The following is a 15,953-nucleotide window of genomic DNA, read 5'->3' on the forward strand; positions in this document are numbered from 1 at the left end:
TGGTCATATTCTGTACCTCATTTATTAGGATAAACCTGTCACTAGCGCCCATATGGCAATGTGACTTGCGGAATCCATTGTAGGTAATAGACCTTTATTTCATTACACAGGAACCCAGGAGGAGTGCTGAATCCCCAGCAGACTAAAGGAAGCCATACATGATTACATTTTTCATTTTAAAATTTTCTTTAGAGAATCAATTTTTTTTAGATCATTTGAATTTAATTTATTATCATGCCGATCAGTTATTTTATCTAATACGGTATTTCCTTAACCACTTCGCATTCAGACCTTGTTTCCCCCTTATGGACCAGAGCAGTTTTGACATTTTAGCTATGTCCCTATTTAATCAGCAATAACTTAATCCATTCTTATGTCACCTAAATGAAATAGATATTGTTTATTTTTTTCAAGACAAACTAGGCTTTCCTTGCATGACATTTTTCCCCCCTAACAATTTGGTTTTCTATGCATTTCAATCTGAAAAAAAACATTATTTTTCAGTTTTACCAATTCCAGTTTCAAAGTAAAAAGCGCTACTGTAGAAAAAAAAAACAACACATTTTGTTTGGCTATATCTGCTATTTATCACAAACCTTAGATTATGTTATTGGCACAATTTATGGTGAGGATATTTGATTCTGAAATATTGAGAAAATAAAAGCATTTTTAATGGTAAAAATCAATCGTATTGGCTCTAGGAACATATATTTCCTTTCACCTATTAGTGCTGCAGCAGGTAGTGCCGGAGGTGTGTACAGGAGCAATTACCAACCATGCACAGCTATGCTTCCTTGTGGCTTAGATGAAGTTACAGAGGACGTAGATATATTGTAGTGTTGGGTAAATGTGCATTGCCTAGCTGTATTGCTCAGCCTCTGCCTACTTATAGCCATAGGCTCTGAACGAGCATGCAGATCAGATTTTGTTTTTGACAAAATTGCAAGCTTGCTTCAGTTGTGTGATTGCCACTGCTTAAAGGGGTACTGTGAGGGTTAAAAAAAAACCCAAAAGGGACACTTACCTGGGGCTTCTATTGGCCCCCTGCAGCGGTCATGCCCCGCGCCGTCCACGATTATCCGCCGTTTCCCGCCACCGGTCCAAGTCTAATTCGGCATCTGAACCAACTGCGGCTGCATGGCCGTGCTCACTCCCATGCGCGATATCAGGAGCTTAATGCGCAGGCGCAGTACAAGAAAACTTTGCACTGTGCCTGCGCAGTAAGCTCCCGATGACGCCCGCAGGTGTGAGCACTATTCGTCTATTTAGACAAATAATAGACCGCTGCCGGTGGTGGGGAACAGAGGATCGATCGTAGGAGGACGCGCAGGACATGACAGCTGCAGGGGGCCGATAGAAGCCCCAGGTAAGTGTCCGTTTTTGTTTTTTTAAAGCCTTCACAGAACCACTTTAAAAGTAAATAAATATGGCAGCCGCTTTGTCTTTCTCACCTCGGGTTCTTTTTAAATACCACTATGGCTTAATTGTTCATTTGCAATTTTATGCAACTTATTCAAACCCATGCAAAATTATTTCTCATGCTTTAACCTCCCTGGCGGTATGATTCGCGCGGCTGCGCGACCGCGGGAGGGTTTTTTACACTTTTTTTTTTAGCATGTAGCTAGCCTAGCGCTAGCTACATGCTTCCCCCCTCCCTGCGGCGTCCCCCCGTACCGTCAGATTGCCGCCGGCGCCGCTTGCCCATAAGGAAATCTCGTTCTGAACGGGATTTCCTTGAGGGCTTCCACCATCGCCATGGCGACGAACGGAGTGACGTCATCGACGTCGTGACGTTACAGGGAGTCCCGATCCACCCCATAGCGCAGCCTGGCGGCGATTGGCCAGGCTACGCAAGGGGTATGCGGGGGGGGGGGGCTCCTGTATCGCGGAGGGTAGCGGCGCATTGGCGGCGGCGATCGCAACAAACACGCAGCTAGCAAAGTGCTAGCTGCGTGTTTGAAAAAAAAATTGCAAATCAGCCCAGCAGGGCCTGAGGAATCCTCCGCGGTGGCTTACCCTGTGTCCAACTGAAATGAGAAGTATAAGGAAGATGCCATATTTATTGCCTTTTAAGCAATACCAGTTGCCTGGAAGTCCTGCTGATCCTCTGCCTCTAATACTTTTTATTCATAGACCCTGAACAAGCATACAGCAGATCAAGTGTTTCTGACATTATTGTCAGATCTGGCAAGATTAGCTGCATGCTTGTTTCTGCTGTGATTCAGACTGCAGCCTAATAGATCAGCAGGGCTGCAAGGCAACTGGTATTGCCTAAAAGGAAATAATCATGGCAGCCTCCAGGGCCGGGCCGAGGCATAGGCTGGAGAGGCTCCAGCCTCAGGGCACAGTGTAGGAGGGGGCGCAGAATTCATTCAGCTGTCATTCCTAATTGTGTTTGAAGCAGAAAGAAATAAGAAAAGGAGATATATGGAAGGGAGTACAAGCCAGATAATTAGAGATTAAGGTGTTGGGGGCCCTGGGGTGCCTCTTAGTCTAATAGCAATCAGTGTGTGACGGCTGGGGTGGAGGGATGGAGGGGCGCACTTTGGTGTCTCAGCCTTGGGTGCTGGAGGACCTTGTCCCGGCTCTGGCAGCCTCCATATACCTCTCACTACAATTCTCCTTTAAACCGACAGGACCAGGTGGCTAATGTACAATACATCCATCCATGTTTATTTCCTACTGATCTGAGAGGGTGTAACACTGTGAAATGTATTTTTTAGAACAGAACACATTAAATATATATATCCCCTATGCATTCCTTTGAACATACTGCCACAATTGTTAATAAGGTTTTCCACTTGCCTATTCCGCTCATGTTTGTGTATACCTTTGATCATTGATCACTGTGGATTTTATACCGTGTAACAAGTGTTTAAGCAGTAATTTGCTTTTGTAACTGTGATCATTACTGCTAGTCATTGATTTCAAAACAGAATTGCACATTCATGCAAAATTCACTAATGATGATATCCAAGTACAGTATGCGTGTATACTAATGCTATTTATCTCTGCTAACTGCATTGCTTGCACAGCACATTACTTGTTTAGTTCAATATAAACCACAGACAGAAATATTTCATTTGAATGATATTTAAAATAGAAGAGGAAAAAAATACTTCAAATGGCTTCTTGAATAGAGAAACTCACTGTGCAGCAATCCACAATAAACAGACTGAAATCAGACCCAAACTATTGGCTGAAGGAAGCCCCATCTCCCAAGGGTGGTCAGATATGGAGAAAAACTCTGACTCCAGTCAGGGCCTTCTGTTATTAGACCTGCATATTTGAGCCTCTCAATCATAGATGCCTTATGTTTTAAAGGTCTTTTGGGGGGGCAGTAGTTGACCAGAAGCATCTATGTCCTCCAAGACTTCCTCTTAAGTTTTGGGCAATCAGTCAAGGACCAATGAGGGGAGTCTAATCCCCCTTCTACCCTCTCCACATTAGAGGTCTGCAGTCAGAAGCACAGCTAAGATAAGTACCATAGTCTATCTCTAGCGGGAAACATAAGTAATAGGGATATGAAGAAGGAGCAACATAATAAAGGGGGTGTAATGTGAAAAAAACATGGGTCTAGTATTATGAAAATACTTTTTAACCACCTCCTGTAACTATCCCCACTTTTGGGACCACACCCTGAATAATAAAATAAGCAATTATTATTAACCTCTTCTTCCCCATTTTTATTATTACAAATGTGTTTTTTTATTACTGTTACAGTGCAAAGAGAAAAACATGCAGAATAATACAGCATATACCTAGTTTTCAGAATCAAATCTTGTCATCATGGATTGCAACATAATGTAAGTTTTATAATGAATAAGAAAAATACCTGAATACAATTTGTGGTTTTATTTACTTTTTCTTTATAAACTATGATAGGTGAAAACTGAGTAATTCTTTTTTTTACCCAGAAAAAAAAATCTAGTTTGTCAAGATATATTATAATTTGTGAACCCTATACATTTTCATAAAATGTAGATTGGCAGTGATAAAGTTATTGGTGATTAATGAGGAGCATAGATTAGTCACCTCCTCTCCAGGGCCGGTTCAAGTAACAATTGGGCCCTAGGGCAAGATTAGCCTGGGGGCCCCCCAACAGACACCCCCCGACCAAAAAGCATCATTAGAGGCCCTTTGTTGCAGCCAAATCTCCCTCCTGGGCCCCTGAGCTGGCTGCTGACCCTCCCCCAATCACCTCCCAACTTAACAGACTCTGCAGAGTCCCTGGGGAACAACAGTTAAGATGGGGGAGGGGGCCCCTACAGGCTCTGGGGCAATTGCCTATTTTTTCCTATGGTAGCTCCGGCCTTGCTCCTCTCACTATGCAAGACTCACTATGCGCACATCCTCCTTCAAGCTGGAAGGAGGAAGTGCACGTAGTGAGTCTTGCAACATGTCCAATAGGACGCTTGCAAGACGTTAGGAACGCCTAGAGGACCGCGGAGTTATGGGTAAGTAACCCCCTCTCTCCCAGCCGCACACCTGAGGCAATCAAGCCTCATTTTACTCACGGCTTCAAGTAGCTCACTACTCGTGAGCTCATTACTATCCATGTACAAATAAAAACAACTGTAGCCAGTGTTTATTTACAATATCCTCTTCCTCCTCATTCATTTAGTTGATTGACTTTTCGTGACCATATGCGCTATTACATGCCAGATGCCTCTGTCAATCACTGCTTCTTTCAACTGCTGCATAGGCATGTTCATAGCTTCATTTTGCCAAAAGGGTGTGTGCATCAAACACCAAGTGAACCCTTATATACCTGGCTTAGCAGATAAGGCCTAATTATCTTATTCATAGCAAATCTCAAGCAAATCTGCATTCGCTTTCGCATGCCAGGTTATGCAGGGTTTTGCCAACTAACTCACCGCAAAAAATTTTCCCTGCGGGGGATTAGTTTGCGCAACATTTAGCTAGTCTCTGAGCAGTGAGTGTGCTTGGAGTGCTCTGTTGGCCCCCCTTTTCCGGGGATCCTGGGGGGGCCTCCACGTGGCGATCCTGGATGAGTGCTAAATGCTGCGGGAACTTATCCTCCGCAGGGCAAACATTTTGTGGTGAATTAGTTGGCAAAACCGTGGCATGCGAAAGCGAATGCAGATTTGCTTAAGCCATGTCTCATGAATAAGCTAATTAGGCCTTATCTGTAAAGCCAGGTATATAAGGGTTCAATTGGTGTTTGATGCACACACCCGTTTTGCAAAATGTTCATAGCTTCATACATGCTGTCTATCCATCATAGCCTTTGTCGTTCTTCTCTTCTTTGCCCTAAATCTTTCCAAGCATCATGGATTTCTCCAAAGAATCTGGTCTTCTCAATTTGTGACCAACGTATTTGCGTTTTAATATTAGTATCAGCCCTTCTAGTGAATACTCTGGCCTTATTTCTTTAAGTATATTGGTTAGATCTTCTGGCAGTCCAGGCAAAACTCTTTAGCTTTTTCCATTATAAGAGTGTGTGTTTAAATCCTGTAATGAACAAGCTTGTATTTACTTAAGAAATAGAGCTTGTTTTATTCCTGACGATATATTTTAACAACTCTTCACAAACCTAAAGAAATTACAGTATGTGCAGTGATTTTCAAACAGCACATAAAATTGGATAGCTGCAAGATTTTCTAAATGCTTGAGGATGGATTATAAGGAGTAACCTGCAATGTAACCATTTCAGATTCTTTTATACTGATCAGCTACGTCTTTTAAAGAGACTCTGAAGCGAGAATAAATCTCGCTTCAGAGCTCATATTCAGCAGGGGCATGTGTGCCCCTGCTAAACCGCAGCTATCCCGCGGCTAAACGGGGGTCCCTTCACCCCCAAATCCCCCCTTGCAAAATCCATGACCAACTTGGTTGTGGATTTTGCTCTTCCTGGAGGCAGAGCTAACGGCCGCAGCCCTGCCTCCAGTCGCGTCTATCAGCGGCGCATCGCCGCCTCTCCTCCGCCCCTCTCAGTGAAGGAAGACTGAGAGGGGCGGGGGAGAGGCGGAGATACGCGTCTGATAGACGTGCGTGAGGCAGGGCTTAGACCTGCCTCAATGCGGAAGAGATCCTCTGCTGCACGGAGGGGATTTGGGGGGTTAGGGACCCCTGTTTAGCCGTGGGATAGCTGCGTTTTAGCAGGGGCAAACATGCCCCTGCTATCTGTGAGGTCTGAAGCGAGATTTATTCTCGCTTCAGACTCTCTTTAAAGCATACCTATCAGCCTTCTAAACTACAACCACAAACACATCACTCCACTCCAGGAATAAGCATTGAATATATCAGAGATTTGAGCAGCACTCATCCTTTCCTTTGAAAACTTTGCATACTTGCACCGATTATAGTAAAACATCTTATCATTGGTGCAAGAACTGAGAAAGCCTCCACAACAAACACAGAACCAGCGAGACAATCTTGACAGAGGTTCTATCCTAGCCCCCTTTGGATGACCAGAATGTATTTTTTCTCCTTAATGCCTCCTTACAGTTCATCTCTCCATTAAATAAATACGCGTGCATGAAAAAAGGGCGCCGTGAAAAAAGGGCCCGGCTGGATAACGAAATGGTGCCAGTGGATAACGAAATCTGATAGCGATAAACATTGTTGTCAAACTTGGTTAACGATAAATACAGTTGTAAAAACAGACGGGAAATAATAACGAAAAGATAGTAACGTTAAAAACGTAATTGAACAATACAGCTTAACCAAACCCTACACTCACACAGAATCCTCCCCTGGTGGTGCCTAAAACTAACCACTCCCCTGGTGGCGCCTAACCATCCCCTCTGGTGTTGCCTAACACCCTTTTCCACATAGAAACGATAATGTCTTTGATAACGTAAAATCTGTACATACAAACAAGATAATATGACAAAAACTATAATGTTGCAAGCTTCTAAAACGATAACATATTTCAAAAACTTTAATGTTCTAATGTTGTTAACGATATTTATAGCCCTTTTTTCTGCTTTTTTTTTGTCGTATTAACAATAATTGCATTAAAGTCTATGGCAGCGCCCTTTTCGTCCACCCTCAGCCGGCTCCCTTTTTTCCTGCTACCATAAATACATTTTATCCCCTCGTAAAAAAACCCACACAATTACTATATACCCAATGATTGTCCTGTGTGCCAGGATTTTGAAGTCTTCTATATGTAGGCCCCACAATACTGAAATGGCTTGCTTGGCCTCTAGCAGTCCCTTCCGAGAGGGGATGTTTTGCATGTATGCACTTACCCTCCCCCACTTCACTCTAATGAGGGGGGAGGTGTCATTGAGGGACCAGGTGATTTGAGTACACAGCCAGTTGGCTACACCCAGTGCAGCCATAGATCGCAATGTATGTTCACGACATACATTACACTTCTAAAGACGGACTTTGAGGCAAACAGGAGTGGGGGGCTGGAGGTGCATAGCCGGAGATGGAGGGTGCAGAGGACTCTATAAATCAGCATGGAGTGGAAAAAAAGAGGTGATGAGTGAAGTAGTGGGACACAGTGCAATGCTGCTGAATTCTCTAAGGGAAATGTAATAGATAGTGGAGGTACCGCCGCAGCGGTAAGCGGCATGGCGGCTATCTCCATGTCTCAGCCGGCGGCCTTCGCCGCGCAGTTACATGCTGGAGTTTTGCCTGGTCCTTCAGTTGCACATAGACTGAGGGCTACGCGCCCGCGCGCCAGGCGACAGGACCTTTATACGAGTAGAAGGGGAGTCAGCTGATCGGCCGGTCAGCTGACTCCAGCAGTGCTCCGGATTGGCTGAGTGACTGGGGCGGCGCTGTGGAGCGCTTTCAGTATATATAGGACCTGCCTGTCAGTTGCTCCGTGTCTGCTGTTGCGAATGCTACGTGTTAGCACTCAGACCTTAGTCAGATCCCAAAGTGTGCTAGAACCAGCAGGAGCTGGGGATCCACACTTAGTCAGACGCTGTTGATAGCTTAAAGTACTAATTGAATTGTATTATTTGTTATGACCTTCTGCTAGCTTTGACTACTCTTCTGCTTACTGATTCTGTGCCTTTGCCTATCTGATCCTGTTGCTGACTCTGCCTGAATACTACTCTGATTCAGCCTTCTGTCTTTGTACCGTATCTGTCCGCCTGTTACCGAATCTGCTTGTCTGACTATCCTGTCCTCACCAGTGAACCTAGTCACTGGTGAGGAATTCTCTGTTTAGGAATCACCTGCTCCTCAAGTGATTGATACTGCAGTACAGTCTGAATCACCTGCTCCTCAGGTGACCAGTAGCTGCAGCACCACCTTTATCTCCTGCTCCTCAGGAGATGAGTGATCAGTAGCTGCAGTACAGTCTTAATCACCTGCTCCTCAGGTGACTAGCTACTATAGTACTTTCCTCATAACCTGCTCCTCAGGTGATCTCCTCCTGCAGCACAGTCTGAATCACCTGCTCCTCAGGTGATCAGTAGCTGCAGTGCAGTCTGAATCACCCGCTCCTCGGGTGATCAACACCTTGTCTTATTGTATACCACCCGCTCCTCGGGTGAACTGATTATTATTCTTGTCTACATCTCCAGCTTGCTGGAGGTTGTATTCCTGAGTTCAATAGAGATACCTCTCTATACCAGCTCCTCTGGGGTAGTGAGTATCTCTACACATTACTGTTGCACCAAACACCTATCTTACATCTGGTTGTCCTGTGTCTCGCTATACTCGCATTATTGGTGATTCTGCAGATCACCATATAATCAGGTATAGCATCTGTATTATTGGTGATACTGCAGATCACCAATAATCAGAAAATCTGTACTTGCTGACACCAATCGTTACAGGAAAGCTTTCTTAGGGATTTGTCCGGCCAGGTTTGGTCATTCTGGGAGCAGAGCCATATTTCTGCAAAAAAACATAGAATGTGGCCCAACCCAATGGTTGGGCTGCATATGGAAGAGGAGCAGCTGTACATAAAAAAGAGCTGCACATGGAGCATAAAGACTGTACATGGTAGGGAGGTAGCTGCACATGGAGGGAGAGCATAGATGACTAAAGCTAAGTACTCACCTCGCGATGCAGAGAGATCGATCCAGCGACATCTCCCTGACGACGAGCTCTCCGGTGATCCATTTTCTCCGGCCGGCGGGTATGCGCGATGTTACATGACGGGCGTGACCAGACATCATGCTGGGATAGCGGTACTTTGCGCGGGAGTCATCAGGGATCTTAAAGATCCGCTGTGATGGTTGTTATTGCGGTGCGACGCTAAGCGAAGTGACCGCTCAGCACTAAAAAAAAATCGCCGGTCGTCGTCGGGTAAATCTTCAGTAAAATTGTGACGTGAGTACATAGCTTAAGGCTGCATGTGAAAGATATAGGTCAGTGATGGCTAACCTTGGCACTCCAGGTGTGGTGGAACTACAAGTCCCATGAGGCATTGCAATACTCTGGCAGCTCTAAGCATAACTCAGGGAGGCAAAGGCATGATGGGATTTGTAGTTTTGTCACAGCTGGAGTGCCAAGGTTAGCCGTCACTGATATAGGTGAAAGATGAAGGACACTGCCCATGTACAATAAGGGGGTTGCTGCATATTGAAGAGAGACACACTTGGAGCAGGAAATAGAGTTGGGGGGGGGGGGGGTAGTAAAAATACAACCCAGCCCATCATTATCATCATACCTGCAGAGATGCTATATGCACTGTAAAGAAATATAATTCAGCACCATGATGAATGCAATGCAGCTGCATAGAGTTTTGCTTTGTAAAACACCTGTACAGATCTTTGCAATGGTATCTAATTATAGCTGATTAAAGAATTATTTTCAATAGATGGTGTTCCGTGTATCTATTAAAGAATTATATAATGTTTAAATACACAATTAAGCGGGAAGCTGAATTTATTGTCATGTGAAGATGAAAAGCCTTGTTGCTATATAACATTAAGTATTTAAATGGATTTAAATGGATTCATCAGGACTGGTAAGTAATGGTGGAATCAGTGCGAATTAATCACATAAATACACAATCTGAATACTGGCAAAATGCATAAAACTAACTGATAATTACAGTTTTCATAATTAGAAGAATTAATCAAGCACAGATTTAATCAAAATACAGATTAGTGTACACTTTCCAACTGAAACATTTTATAGCAATGATTCACTTTTTATGTCCTAAGCTAAGTGTAGCTATCAGATGATTCTTTTCCATTCTGAGTATTTATAGTAGTTGGATTGAGCAACGAGCTGATGCCAGTGCAGGAGTCCCCCAGCAGCCCCCTGACCCATTTTATCCCAGGGTAAAAGTGAGCACCTGACATGGACTGCCCAAGCTGATCACTATTTTTTTACCAACAATTTTAACATAAAAGGAAGAGGGGGGGGGGGGGGGAGAGATATTGTCAGAGGTACCATATATATATAATATTTGACCAGTAAATTCAATACTCAGGCGTGTGCTTAAGATAAACAACAATATTCAGAAGAAAACAGACTATGCTAATTACAGCACCAACCTAGAAATCAATTATGTGTATATTTTTATTGCAGTCATACGCATGATTAAAAGCAATGAAACACCCATGTAGGGTGAGAGAGATGGGGCTAGTAATTGTACATAATTGTTATCATAATTTCTAGATAATGAACATAATCCAGTAAAAGAAGCAAGGCAATCGATACATATGTAAATTAAAGAGAACAAAGCACCACATTTAGCACCCAGGGCATCTCAATAGCACATTAAAAATGCATGCTAACAATGTGGCTCATTAATTAAAAAAAACTTCCATTTCACCTCTTGTTTTTACATTTAAAGGTTTAGCGGAGGCTTTTATTACCCTACTTCTGCAGATGGCAGGGCCTGACCGACCGCAGACATTTCAGGCAGATAAGGGCAGATGTAATAATTTTTATTGCACACATTAGAGATAGCAAATAAAAGCTTTGATCGGGGGGGGGGGGGGGGGGGGGAGAGGGATAGGACACTGTGCTTCAAGGAGCTTAGGAGTTTAGAGACAGAGATAGGACACTAGGCTTCCATGAGTTTAGGGAGTCACACATGCTTTCTTAATATCTTCCACTAGATACATTAGGACAGCTAGAAGGGGAGGACACAATGGTACTTGCCAAAGTGTCAGTGCAAGTTAGATATGCAAATTCCCTGTGAGAAATCAAGTCGCTATGGGCATAGAGCAAAAGTAATAATTACTTGTGTGCAGTCTAACAGGAGGTAAGAAAGGAGTGAAAGTGCTTACATGCAGATACTGGCCATGCCTGCGCCCCAATGCTTTGACACGTGTTGCGGGCATAATTCCTGCTGCTATTGGAAACCTTTTTTACCTGCAGACTACCTTGCTGTGTACGCTCAACCTCATTAATTGTGTCCTCCATACTAATTAATACACCTGCTCAACTTACTGAGGTGACCAATTTCAGAAGGGTTCAATAGCCTGTGCTAGTACCAAGACAAGAGGCTCATATATACACTTTCAGATGTTACTCATGTCACCACATGGCAGCACATTTGCATGGCAGACATATACCTACATGGTGCAATGCAAAATATTAAATATTTGTCTTGGTAACACATATTACAGCTTAATGCTTGGGTAGGTATAATTAGGTCAATAATGCGTCTGAGCAGCCTTACTATGTTAGTCCTGAACCAAATCGGCTCTGGTCAGTGGGGTTGGCACAGGCAAGCTATGCGTACATGTGCACTCCCATGGGAAGATGTAGCCAGCACGATCACCTGACCCAGACATACTGCGTGCATGCACAGTATGTCAGTTTGTCTACCCGGTGGCCGCACACGCCTGCTATGTCTTCCAGCGGGAGTGTGCGCGCACTCCTGTGGGCATAATGCGCCTGTGCTGACCCCGCTGGTTTGGTTTAGGACTAAGGTATCCTTTAAATTGCTGTTCCCAAAGCCTATGACCTGTGAGGGGGCCACACTGTTCCCTGTTTGTTTTAGTAATGTGTGGGCATGCGTACAATGTCATTGCTTATGGCATGTACGGTAACTGTCAGGCACGTGTGGCTGTACCAGCACTTACCCCTTAACCCCCCCCCCCCTCACTCCAATTAGAGGCTGGGTAGCACACTGAATCAGACAGGTATATCGCAGTATCATCAAAGAGAAGAAGAGCCGTGGAGGACACGGATCCTAAATGCACAGTTACTTCCATGGCTGCAGCAAGAAGACAATGTCAGGAATAAAGATATGTTTGGCCAGCTAGGTAAGTATGCATTTTTTTAAAATATAAACACTGACCCATTTATCCCACTTCTCATCCCACAAACCAGCCACAAAATGGGAGCTGATGCATATTGCAGGAGACCAGTCGCCTAAAATATTTTTGCAAATACAATAACAAATATTATTTGACAGTGGCTGATGATAAGATCAGGAAATAGTCATGTAATCATTGCCATTATCATATAATCATTGCCTTGTCTTTTGAAAGTAATCACAGATCCAAACAGTAGATTGTAAGCAAATGAGACTTTGCCATTGATCTTTGCTGGTGCGAATAGCTTAAATGCGAATCAAGCCATTTTTTTAATAATCAGGGGAGATTTTAATAAGACACAGATCTTAACAATTGCAAATCACTTCTTAAACTCTTCTACAACATTTCCTTAAAGAGACTCCGTAACAAAAATTGCATCCTGTTTTTTATCATCCTACAAGTTCCAAAAGTTATTCTAATGTGTTCTGGCTTACTGCAGCACTTTATACTATCACAGTCTCTGTAATAAATAAATGTATCTTTCCCCTGTCAGACTTGTCGGCCTGTGTCTGGAAGGCTGCCAAGTTCTTCAGTGTTGTGGTTCTGTGATGAATCTCCCCCCTCCAGGCCCCTCTCTGCACACTGCCTGCGTGTTATTTAGATTATGGCAGATTCTCTTTTCTCTCTTATCTTTTACAAGCTGGATAAATCGTCCTCTGAGCTGGCTGGGCTTTCACATACTGAGGATTACAGACAAGGGCAAAGCTGTTTGCTAGAAGAAAAGAGCAGCCTGAAACTTCAGTGCATGAGAGCAGAAGGGGTAAAGAAACACACAATGATCTCTTGAGATACAAAAGGAAGGCTGTATACAGCCTGCTTGTGTATGGATGTATTTTCTATGTGTGGACATGCTGTACATCAACCTACTTCCTGTTTTGGTGGCCATTTTGTTTGTTTATAAACAAACTTTTTAAAACTGTTTTTAACCACTTTTAATGCGGTGAGGAGTGGCGAAATTGTGACAGAGGGTAATAGGAGATGTCCCGTAACGCACTGGTATGTTTACTTTTGTGCGATTTTAACAATACAGATTCTCTTTAAATTGAACCTGAGGTGAGAGGGATATGGTAGCTGCCATATTTATATCCTTTTAAATACCAGTCACACAGCAGTCCTTTCTGGCATTGGTAGTGTCCAAGTCCCAACCCTGAAACATGCGTATAGTTAATCTAGTCAGACGTGAGTCAGAACATCTGATCTGCATGCTTGTGCAGGGTCTATGGTATTAGAGACAGGATCAGGGAGGAAAGGGGGGGGGGGGGCAGTCAGGCAACTTGCATTGTTTAAAGGAAATACATATGGTAGCCTCCATATCACTCTCACCTCAGGTTCCCTTTAACCTCTTGACGACCAGCTAACGCCGATTGGCGTAAACTGGTCGTCTGCGGGTTACCATGGAAACGGCCGCTCGATCGAGCGGCCTTTCCATGTCAGTTCACGGAGGGTGTCTCCATGAACAGCCGGAGAGCCGCCGATGGCGGCTCGCCGGCAAAATGTAAACAGGCGGGGAAGAAATCCCCGCTGTTTACATCATACGGCGCTGCTGCGCAGCGGCGCCGTAAGGCAGATCGGCGATCCCCGGCCTCTGATTGGCCGGGGATCGCCGGCATATGATAGGCTGAAGCCTATCCTTCAATGCGCAGGACGGAAATCCGTCCTGCGCAGCACACAGGGGAAGGGAGAGGGAGGGAGCTGGCGAGAGGGCTGAAAGCGCTGCGGAGGGGGGCTTTGAAGAGCCCCCCCGCTAAGCAACTGCAGCCGGCGGCGATCAGACCCCCCCAGCAGGACATCCCCATAGTGGGGAAAAAAGGGGGGTAGTCTGATCGCCCTGCTGCACTGCTGATCGGTGCTGCGGGCTGTAGAGCCCACGCAGCACCGATCAGTGTAACATCCCCTGGTCGGCAAGTGGTTAATTGCCACATGGCTCCAACCTAATAAATAATTAATTATTATAATTCTCTTCCACATAATGGCTATGCAAGGACTGATAATTTAATTTTTTCCTTGCAGGTGTCAATAAAGTTGTCATGTTTTAAAATCATACCAACTACATGCTGAGACTGCAGTCACTACAGAGCTCAGAGACGTGTTATAGCACCTTTCACTCCCTTTAGCTGATATAATAAAATAAAATGTTGCTGTCATAGGAAACAAAAACACCAAAGGAACAGCACTAATCATCAAAGACTTTTTTAAGCTAAATGTACCAACAGCCTCTTCAAATAGCATATCATGGCACACTCATTACGCTGTTCTTAGAGGCAAATTCATTAGCATGGGATGAAAAGTTAAAAGGCTTAGGACACAGAGAATACTAAAGCTTATGCATCAATTACAGACACTAGAGAGACAACATGAGATATCCTCTCTCCTGAGAAACAATCCTAGGTAAAAGGAATTAGATGCCAGTTATTTAATTTAGTAACCAAAGCAGCAGAAAAATCATTATGTTGGAATAGAGCTAAATGTCAGTTATGTTAACAAGGCAACCGCAATGTTTGCTCATAGACTAAGCTCTTTTATGATATAAGTAGTAGACCTAAGCCCGTATAAAAACGGGCTCTAGGTCTGTGTTCCTGGGCGCGCGCGCGTGCCCGCCACCTGCCGCGCAGGCGCCCTCACACTTACCCACCGCCGCACGCGACCGCCGCCCGCTCACCCGCCGCACATCCGGCCGCCTGCAAACACGCCGCCCGCTCGACTCCCTGGCCCTGTCCCCGGCCTCCTGTCTCTGGGTCCGTGCTGTGCACATGCGCAGTGGCCAAAAGCACGTACAACGCTACACAGAGACTGGAGGCACGGACACATGGGTTTTATTATAGAGGATAATAATGATTCCATTTTTTGTATAGCACTTTTCTCTTGTCGGACTCAAAGCGCTTATGAGGCAGCCACTAGAGCGCACTAAATAGGCAGTGGCAGTGTGAGGGTGTTTCACCCAAGAACTCCTTACTGAATAGGTTCTGGCTGAGATTTAAATAGGAAGGGCTGAGATTTAAACCCAGATCTCCCATGTCAGAGGCAGAGCCCTTACCCAGTACAATATTCAGCCACGGCATCCACTACATAATTATAATTCCTACAATCTCTACCACATGCTCACAAAACAAGGATGGCCTGTTACCTCTCTGAAAAGTAACCCAGCTATCTGGACCATCAAGCTATGAATGCCATACATTTGTTTTCACAGAAGTGGTGGGGAGGAAGGTGGCTTCCCACATGGTATTCCATGGCTCAGCTTGAGACTGTTCATCAGCTGCAGGGCTTTAACATTAGCTTTGCCTGAAAACTCAGCATTGCGAATGCCACAGATGTTTGATTCCTGATTTCTGAACTAGAATCTGTGGTGTTTGTGTCCCAAGTTTGAAGTTAACATGAACACAAACAAGCAACAACACTACACAATACATGTCTATATATATGACTAGACAATGCTGCACCATAATGGCTCTCGTATGTGTCTCCCAGAATTTTTAGTGTCTTTTTGAAACTTATCCAAATTCTCCAATTTTCAGTTTTAACTTAAGTGAACAGTAACATATGTCAAGTAAATGCAATTCACTTACCAAGTCCTAGGCATGATACACGTAGTCCAGATTTCCCAAGATTCCTAAAAGGGAAAGTAAAACAAGTCAATAAAAATCACTATCACTATCTGCAGAGAATGGAGAGAGAAGGTAACTTGGACAGGTTATGCAACACTGCTCAGACCTTATATTGCCATGCAAC

At 44.3% G+C, this 15,953-nt stretch overlaps 1 protein-coding gene across 4 annotated transcripts in view; it reads right to left on the bottom strand.

Annotated features, from left to right (window-relative positions):
- The window catches only part of KCNAB1 (potassium voltage-gated channel subfamily A regulatory beta subunit 1), a 555,572-nt gene that overhangs the window by 195,931 nt on the left and 343,688 nt on the right, over positions 1-15,953 (bottom strand). For all 4 annotated transcript variants that reach the window (XM_068280851.1, XM_068280852.1, XM_068280853.1 and 1 more), the window contains exon 2: positions 15,791-15,834. In XM_068280851.1, coding sequence (XP_068136952.1) covers positions 15,791-15,834 — 44 coding nt within the window. The remainder of the gene's footprint in view (positions 1-15,790; positions 15,835-15,953) is intronic.

Source organism: Hyperolius riggenbachi, chromosome 4, assembly GCF_040937935.1.
Source record: "Hyperolius riggenbachi isolate aHypRig1 chromosome 4, aHypRig1.pri, whole genome shotgun sequence".
Classification (NCBI taxonomy): Eukaryota; Metazoa; Chordata; class Amphibia; order Anura; family Hyperoliidae; genus Hyperolius; species Hyperolius riggenbachi.